Below are 8,872 nucleotides of genomic sequence, written 5' to 3'. Positions count from 1 at the left end.
TTAAATTTTTTAATTTAGTTAATTTAATTTTTTAATTTATTATTTATTTAATTTTTTTTAATTTATATATATTTACAAAAATAACGATTTTATTGAAGCATCAAAATAATTATGTAGGATGTTTAAGCTAGTTGCTTGTATAAAATATTAAAATTTATTGCAGCATTGTTCATTATGTTTGAGTCTCTTACATAATTACTCTAATGGTCCAACAAAATTGTTTTCTACCTAGCTTAATTTTTACATATTTAAACAAAATCGTTTCCATCACTTTTCATACGTATGTTCTCACTATTGAAGAGCAGTATAGATCGTCTCGGTTGCTTCAGCCGAAATATTCTTTTTTAATTGAAATGTGAAAAGAATACAACGTCTAATATGCTTTTATATCAATGGTCGTCATGCTTTTTTAGATTATTATTAGATCGCTTGCACTACTGTATCATGTGACGTATTGTAAACACAACGAATGACATTCGAGGCCGCGGTGAGAAAATATTTGAATTTAAAATGCTTTCTTTGTAAGATTAAAACTAAAAGCAAAACTTATTTCTACACCTACTCACTTTAAATGAAATTAAAAACTAAAATTATTATCACGCGTATTAAATACATCAATATTCTCGAAGTTGCATTTATGTATTTAAATGAACACTCTTAATTTTTAGTCGGCACAAACTATCCCTGCTGTAAATGGGAAGATAAAAAGTTGCTTTCGTTTTCTTAACGAACGTAATTGTCAAAAATACCGCTTGTTTAAATGAAAAATTTACGATCGCTGATCTCCCTTTCGAGCTCTAATCAAGGAATCAATTTCGAAGAATCAATCAAGAAAGACACGCAGAAAGAGAGACATAGAGAGAAAACGAGAGATATGTAATGGCGTCACGCGCCAATTGCTCCAATCAATTGTCATCGATCGCCTTCGATCGGATCAAACGCGGCGCAGATTGCCATGTATATGTGTATGTAATACGTATTATACATTTATATTGTCGAGAAGAATTTATTCGTGAAATTATCGATAGTCGAGAAACGATCTTTCGATTTTTCTATATAGTTTTTCTCTGACGCTTATCGCTGAAATAAAGAGGAACATATTCTCAACCGCCTTCTCCAAAAATGAAAAAGAATTCTCCCGAGATTTCCCTGAATGTGCGGCATAAGCTTCCAATTTTCGGGATCCAGTTAACTAATCCTGGGAGAAACGATAATTCCGAGTCATTTCACATGGCTATGGAAAATCCGCGGGAAATACCGCTAAAATGATCCCGAATGTCGAAAGACGTATCTTCTTGACGGATATCACCGGTATATCGCAATGTTACTAGAATGTTACTAGAATGTTTTCGTGTAAGATTCTTCTTGCGAGTCCTGCTCTCTCGCTTCAGTCTCGTTTTTTATTTATTCTATTTTTCTTCAACCATTTCGCGATGAGAGACTTAATTTTTCTGTCTCATATAAATTTCGATTAAAACGACACAATTTTTTAATACATAAATAAGAAAGTTTTATAATTCATATATCCATTAAATTATGATTATTCATACAAATCTATTTTTTTTTAGTGTAAAAACAGATTTAAAAATAATTTTGGATCATTAAAATAATTATGTAGGAAAATCGAATATAATGAGTAATGCTGCTGAAAAATGTTGATATTCTAATAATCAGCTTACGTTCTATATAATTATTCTGATAATCCAGTAATATTATTTTCAGATCTATATGTAGCTAAATTTTTAGATATTTTAATTAAATCGTTCTTTTTGCATACACATATATTAGTATAAAATTATACTAATAATTATAAAAATCAGAAGGGAAGTAAATGGATTAACTCAGGACGGTTGATAATTAAATTTGTATGCTTACGCAGGAGTGAGAAAGAACGGTTTTGCTAAAGTATCTAAATATTTAACTAGATCTGAAAACAAAATTAAAATTATTTTGTTAAATTATCAAAATAATTATGTAGAACACTAAAACTTTTTGCGTCCTCATCATGCTTGTGTGCTCTATATAATTATTTTGATAACAAAATAATTTTCAGAACTAGCTAAATGTTTAGATACTGTAGCGAAATATATATCGTTCTTTTTATATATCGAGATTCGTATTCATGTGATTTATCGGTTCTCTTCTATAAAAAACAGAATAGATATTAATATCACAAATAATTTTCGCCTTATCCTCTTTTACGCGAGATATGTCTCAGGAATATTACGACTGGTTCTGGTGTGATTCTATAGGGCTTGACTCAAACCTGCATCTTCCCTTTGCAACAAAAATAAAGACTGTCAGAAATACTCACAACTAACTGCATTCACACCTTGTCGTTTGCCTGGATGTTGATGATCGTGGATCATAGCCGAGGGTACCGGCAGCGCTTCCGGTTCTGCTTCTCCAGAGGAGTAGTCCGGGGGCGGTTGTTCCATTAACATCGCACGCTCCCGCTCCCTCGCCTTCGCCTCCAGGAGTGCCTGGATCTCGATCTGCTCGTCGGTGATCTCGTACTCCTGCTCGACTACTCGATGCTTCTGTTCGATCAACTGCTTCAGGCGGTTCACCAACATCTGTGCGCGACCGAGTACAATAAGATTCGAGAGATATGATGTAAAATAATTAAACTAATAATACGATTTCCTCGTGGAATTTATGCATTATGCAGGGTCGGCAATGCTGGACTTTAAAGGCAGAGTCAATTTTTTATATGACTGTATAAATATTCTAAAGGATTTAAAAGAACAAGGAAATCTTCCACATTAATTTAAAAACCGAACAACTTCATATGAATAATGTCCGAAATGGCTCAATTTCACGAATAAAAAATGTCAAAATTTCAAAAATTACTCGGATTACTTACAAAATTTTGTGTATATTTAAATATTTTCAGAATATGAAGCCTTATCTTTCTTAAAGACATCAGTAAAAAGAGTAAATCAGTAACTTGTGTTGATATAAACTAAATATAACTTGTGTGGTTTAGACTTGAGGTTTTAATCTCACTTTTTTATACTCAATGATAATATAAAAAAAAAATAATTGTCTAGCTATATAATAAAATGGAATTTTTATATTACCATCAGGTAGCCCAATTATTAATAATAATTAGCCAATTTCACAGAAATTGAATGAAACGAGCGTAAAGTAGTATATACTCACGATATTCTCCTCGTCCGCGGGATCGCCGATGAAGAAGTTACCTGGCAGCGGTTCCGGTCGCGGGAACGCGTAAGCCCTGTTGCCACTTGTGATACAGGACAGCACGAGTACCGCCAGCAGACACAAGCTTGTCCTAGCGGCGGCTCGTCGGCTACCTCTTTTCGTCATTCCCTCGTATCTCGTGCTCTCTGCGGAAACGAGAGAAAAAAGCGCGCTTGATGAAATGATGAAAGAATTACGAAACGTTTATTACGGTAATTTACGAGTTAAGAGTTTTTATCTTTTATAGTTCGAGAGAGTCACTCGAAGCGCGTCCTTTCCTTACAGAAATCTAATTTACTAGATGCACACGTTAATATTATATTATAGATTATTTACTTTGAAAACTATCATAGAAGTGAATTGATTTACATTTTCACACGTAAATTAAAATTGACAAAAGTTATTTAATTCAAGGACTTCGGTTATCTTCTCTGATACACTAAACCAAAAATTTAGTAGATTTACTACATTTGTTTCGTACATTTCTTTTGCGTAGATGGCTTTGCATTTTGGCTCCGGAGCTGAAATTGGACAGGCCTGAGTTAAGCTTTAAATTTCAAAAGCCGTAAGAAATTTACCAATACTGGCCAATTTATGTAAGAAAAATATGTAAGAAAGTAGGGGGCACAAATAAGTTTAGAAAAACAACTTAATACAATCGGGAAGAATTTTCGACACGGAGACCCGCGTCGCAGCTACGGTTTGATACCTCGCAAACAGTGAGGATGAAAAAATGAAGAGAAAACACAACTATTGACGATTGTATCACATCACACATGTATTCTGATATTCCTCTCATCTCCGGTCGGAAGATAAAAAGTTCTCGCGGGTTATCCGCGTATTCACATTGCGTGGGAGGTTCAAGTAGAAGGCATTTGTCGGCGATGATTAAATCTCGCATTGGTCTAATTGATTTTTGCCCCGTCATGGACCGAATCTTAGGAACAAGCAGGCGGGAACGGGCGGGAATTTGGATCCACGAGAGCGAGGGCGAAGGGTTATCGCGGATTATCCTCTTGACCGATACGGCATTATCGCGTGACGAACTGCGTGTCACGTGATAACGAAGTAAAATCCAGCGCGAGAGAGCGGGACCGTCGGGCACGAAATTGCGCGATATCGCGCGTCACGTACGATGATGATAGTGGGAAAGCGATAGCGACAGATGTGCGCGAACACGTCGCGCGTCACGCCGGTGATCATAACAATGATAGAGGAACATAATGATGAATGTAACCTCGAAATTGCTTTGCAGTGAAATCTCACTCCAAGAGAGTGAAAATGCAACCATTCTCGAGAAAAAAAAGTAACGATCCTCACTCTTTTTGGAGTGAAGTCTCACCTCTTTTTTTTTTTCCAGTGACATTTCGCTTCATTGAAGTGAAAATTCACACTGAAAAGAGTGAAAATTGTCACTGTTTCGAGAGAAGTGAAATATTTTCACTTTTTTTTCCAAGGGTGATTGTATTTTCGCTTTCTTGGAGTGACATTTCACTGGAAGAAATTTAGACTGCACCAGGAATCGGTGGCCACAACGGGAGCAATCGCCAACTGCTTGAAAAATGAAAGAGAGAGAGAGAGAGAGAGAGAGAGAGAGAGAGAGAGAGAGAGAGAGAGATGGACGGCGCGCCTCGTTTAACTATTATTTATAGATTCTAGATGGATTTCGCGCTATTATTCGCTGGCCGCGAGGACGAGTGCATTGCGACGCTCGCGACGCAAACAAAACGATTAGAAATCAATTCGCTCGCGTTCGACGCAGATGATCTGGCGGTTTATTTATCAGAGCACAGAAAGGACGGTTTTGCTAAAGTATCCGAAAATATGGATGCGGATTTAAAAATAATGTTGTCGGATCATCAAAATAATTGTAACAGTAATTAGCTTTATTGACAAGCTCTGAGAGAAACGTTTTGTACTTTTTAATTAAAAAATTTTGTTATTCCAGTCAAAATCTAATATTTTGAAAACATTCTATCACCATGAAGTTTTGGAGGCTGTTTTGTTTCTTGAATTTGAAATTGAGCCGTTATAAAAAAATATGTATCTGTTAGATTTGTGTTTTATTTGTCAACGAACATTTCAGAGAGAATCGAATCGGTTCTGGACAATTGTGACAAGTCAATCATCAAATTGGAATATCAGACATCATAAAAACGTCTCTGCTGACCTATTTAAATTTACTCTCTTATCATTTGAGTAGTTAATACGATTATGAAAAGCTCTAAAAAGTAAAAAATTTCACAGATATAAATATCGTACATTAAGAAACGAAATCATCGATATCAGAGAAAAAAATTGAAGTTTTTAAATAAAATATTAATAAAAAAAAAAAAATAAATTTGGGATCAAATAAACCCGAACAGATCAGCAGAGATTAATGCTCGTTTTTATTAATGTATGTAATTTAATTTTAATCTCAGTCGACTAACTCTTCTTCTTTTCCTACTTCTAAAAATGAGAAAAGAATGAAGAGCAAGTTAAACCGAGATTACAGTTAATCTACAATGATAGAAACGAAGATAAGACGCCTTGAGCTCTGAGTTTGACATACATGCTAGCTGGGCATCAAAATTCGGATGAAAATCACTCCATTTTACGGTACCGTTTAATTCAAACGCGTATCGAGGGATGCAAACCGTAGACGGAAATGCCGCGCGCGAACGTAACTTACTCTGGTCGAACCTCGCCGAGAACTCGCGCTCTATCTCGCCGCCGATACGACACGCAGTGGTAGAATGAGCTACGAAGGGCTGTTGCACCCTCTATTATACCCGCGCAGGTGTCCTCCTCCGCACCCCTGTGCCGCCTTCCGCCCTCCAGGCAGATCTCACCCCTAACCGCCCTGTTGTAGGTGTCCGACACGACGCAGAAAAAGAAGAAGGATTATTCGCGACCCCCGCACCCTCGTTTCTTCGTCGACAAATGTCATACAGCGAATGTACGCGACGTGTACCCCAAGCACATTTACTGTTTACAAACAGTTCTCCTTGACCGCGTCGTTAGAATTCCACCGCACTTGGTATTCTAGTCTTCGAAATCAAGGAAAACCTGATGCCGTGTGAACGGAATTGTATATAGGATGACGTTGTTGCATTGAGCAGTTTTCGATTTTTCTTCCATTATCGAATCGAATTGATGAGACATTCCTTTACGTCGAATCGCGTTTCTGACTCGTAATTTCTTACGTGCTAGAGTCAGCATATTCGAGTCGCAAGAAAAAAGTACATATGTGTACTTAAAAAAAAAGAAAAAGATAATTCGGGAGTGAAAAAAGGGAGTATATACAATTTCTTAAGCGTTAATTACTGGTAATCCTACTTACGTTTACGGCGTGAATAACAGTAGGAAAAATATATTGATTCTATGAACCAAAATTTTGCTATACTTAATAACAAAAATTTGGTTGAACTAATTTTTTGCAAACTAAATTGTTTAGCTAGTATAAACAAATATTTTTGTTATTTACATAGCAGAAAAATGTATTTTTTGGAAACAAAATATTTGTGTTAAAAAATGTCACAACTAAAGTGCTGAAAGTACTAAATTTTTTCCTAATAAATTTTGAAGCATCTAATACTAAATACATAATAAACACAAATAAAAAATAAAGAACAATTTTTAGACTTTGTGGATCAAAAGTAAAAAATAATAAAAGGGAAATCTTTTTTGTTATCTTTGACAAATAAAACATAAAACAAAAAAAATTAAAGCGGCAATCTTTATAAAGGTATAAAAGCGATTTTCGATGTAGTATTTATATTTGTTCTTTGTAGTTGTCATTTTGGTTCTTTGAAATTAATCAGCGTCTTTTAATTAACGTAATTAAAAGGGTTTCATAGACTCAGCATCAGTAACTTTATTACAAATTTTGGCATGCATTAATTTGCTTATATTTCGCATGGAATCACATTTCCCTGGAATCACAAATCCGTTTCTCATTATTCTGTACATGAAAGAAAGTATTCGGATAAGATAGTCGAAAATGAATGCCTTGCAAGAAAAAATTTTTATCTCACATTTTTTTGTCCAAACGAGATAATATATCTCGTGAATAAAATATTTCATACAAAGTTTTTCTTTCGATAAATCTTCCTTTAACTTCGCGTACGAAATGTACATAACAAGAATGTACATAAACAGAAAGTTATGGATATGTGCAAAAGTGAATTATCTACATTGAGAATAAAAATTTTTATTTGACTAGAATAATTTAGTTCATCTCTATTTCTTTCGTTGGAGAATTATTATTTAAGTCAAATATATGTTTTTGTAATATAAAGAATGAATAAATATTCATAAAAAAATAATAAATACTATTATATTATAAGTAAGTATATTTTAATAAAAATAATTCAAATTTGCAGATGTGACATAAAAAATTGTATCGTTTTACATTTTTTACAGATTTATAATATTGAGTTTAATATATCTACCATCATCGAAGAATTAAGTGCTTTTTTTTCTTAGTGAATATATACACTAAAGATTTCATTAATCACTGATTTGGATCGTCATGTATTATGATTTATTGTTAGCAAAAAGAAATTTATTGATATAATAATCATCGTCCGTATTTGTTGAATGAAAGAAAATCTTTGTATCCCGCGTGTTTTTATTACTCCATCGGAGATAGTTACTAGGGTTTTTTACAACTCTTTTTAAGGTCAGAAAATTTCTGGTCATTAGTTGCAACATATTGCATTTATAAAATTATATTGAAAAAAATTGACAATAAAAATTATGTTTTAGAAATTTTTATTTATTTCATTTTATTAAATACCTAAATTTAACGTGTAAAAAAATTATACTCCCTTCCCCTCCATTCTCAGATTATCATCATTTTTTAAAAAAGTATATATATGTATTCTTTTTTTGTGGTTCAGATATAGTAACCCCGGTCGGAGATTGTTCGAATCCAGTTCGGATATTTCCACTTTAATTGTCTGTCTCGTGAATTTTTTCACTTCATTTATTTAACTGCGACGCGTTGATTACAATGATGACGAGGAAAATGACGCGCATTATAAGGCTATCGATAATCTCGACGCAATGAAAACAAACCAACGTCAGGCGGACGGGATAGCTCGCCTTTGACGCGCAAATTCTCCGAAGTCTGAATTCTGTCTAGGAAATTCAGGCATTCAAAGCGTGGGAAGACGAAGGTTGCATTTTAGGATAGCGCGATCGCGAGAAAATGCGTATACGAAATCCGGTCACAAATCAGCACTGATGATCGAATGTTTATAATTAGACGTTTAGCAACATTCGGTCCCACACCGGGAAAAACATCAGTCTATGGCTGAGAAAAGTGATTATTCAATTTACTTTCTTCCTTTTAAGTTATCTTTAATAAACAATAACAATTTTCTCGATAATAATCTTACAAAATACATTTAATATAAATTTTAGATAAACTCGTTATTACATACTCAGAATAGAAGAATTTATTTTCTTTCGAAGAATATTATAAAATTGATTTTAATTCAATAATTTGGACCGAAGTACGAGACTTACTAGGACTTTTTCAGAATATATTTGGAATGATGCTTGAGATGAACTTTAATAGATTTGCGGATGTATGAACTTTCGAAATACTTGAAACAAGTAATAATTGTTACTCGCGTGTAGTACGTATTTTTCTATGTGTACGTACATACATATG

The 8,872-nt window shown here is 34.0% G+C and overlaps 2 protein-coding genes across 4 annotated transcripts in view; one reads left to right on the top strand and one right to left on the bottom strand.

The window, feature by feature from the left end:
* LOC108754900 (DNA ligase 3) overlaps positions 1 to 8,872 on the top strand; it is a 60,484-nt gene that overhangs the window by 7,897 nt on the left and 43,715 nt on the right. The window lies entirely within an intron of this gene.
* The window catches only part of LOC108754909, a 17,190-nt gene that overhangs the window by 942 nt on the left and 7,376 nt on the right, over positions 1 to 8,872 (bottom strand). Inside the window, exons 1-3 of one of the 3 annotated variants that reach the window (XM_018497571.1) lie at positions 5,882 to 5,948; positions 3,166 to 3,353; positions 2,315 to 2,576 (exon numbers count right to left, since the gene is read on the bottom strand). In XM_018497571.1, coding sequence (XP_018353073.1) covers positions 2,315 to 2,576; positions 3,166 to 3,333 — 430 coding nt within the window. In that variant the 5' untranslated portion in view covers positions 3,334 to 3,353; positions 5,882 to 5,948. Of the gene's footprint in view, positions 1 to 2,314; positions 2,577 to 3,165; positions 3,354 to 5,881; positions 5,949 to 8,872 lie in introns of those variants that run through there. The other 2 variants (XM_018497570.1, XM_018497572.1) reach the window with 2 other exon arrangements.

The sequence above is a fragment of the Trachymyrmex septentrionalis genome, unplaced genomic scaffold (genome assembly GCF_001594115.1).
Source record: "Trachymyrmex septentrionalis isolate Tsep2-gDNA-1 unplaced genomic scaffold, Tsep1.0 scaffold82, whole genome shotgun sequence".
Classification (NCBI taxonomy): Eukaryota; Metazoa; Arthropoda; class Insecta; order Hymenoptera; family Formicidae; genus Trachymyrmex; species Trachymyrmex septentrionalis.
Note: the sequence above shows the minus strand (reverse complement) of the source record. Positions and strands in the feature narration are given on the sequence as shown.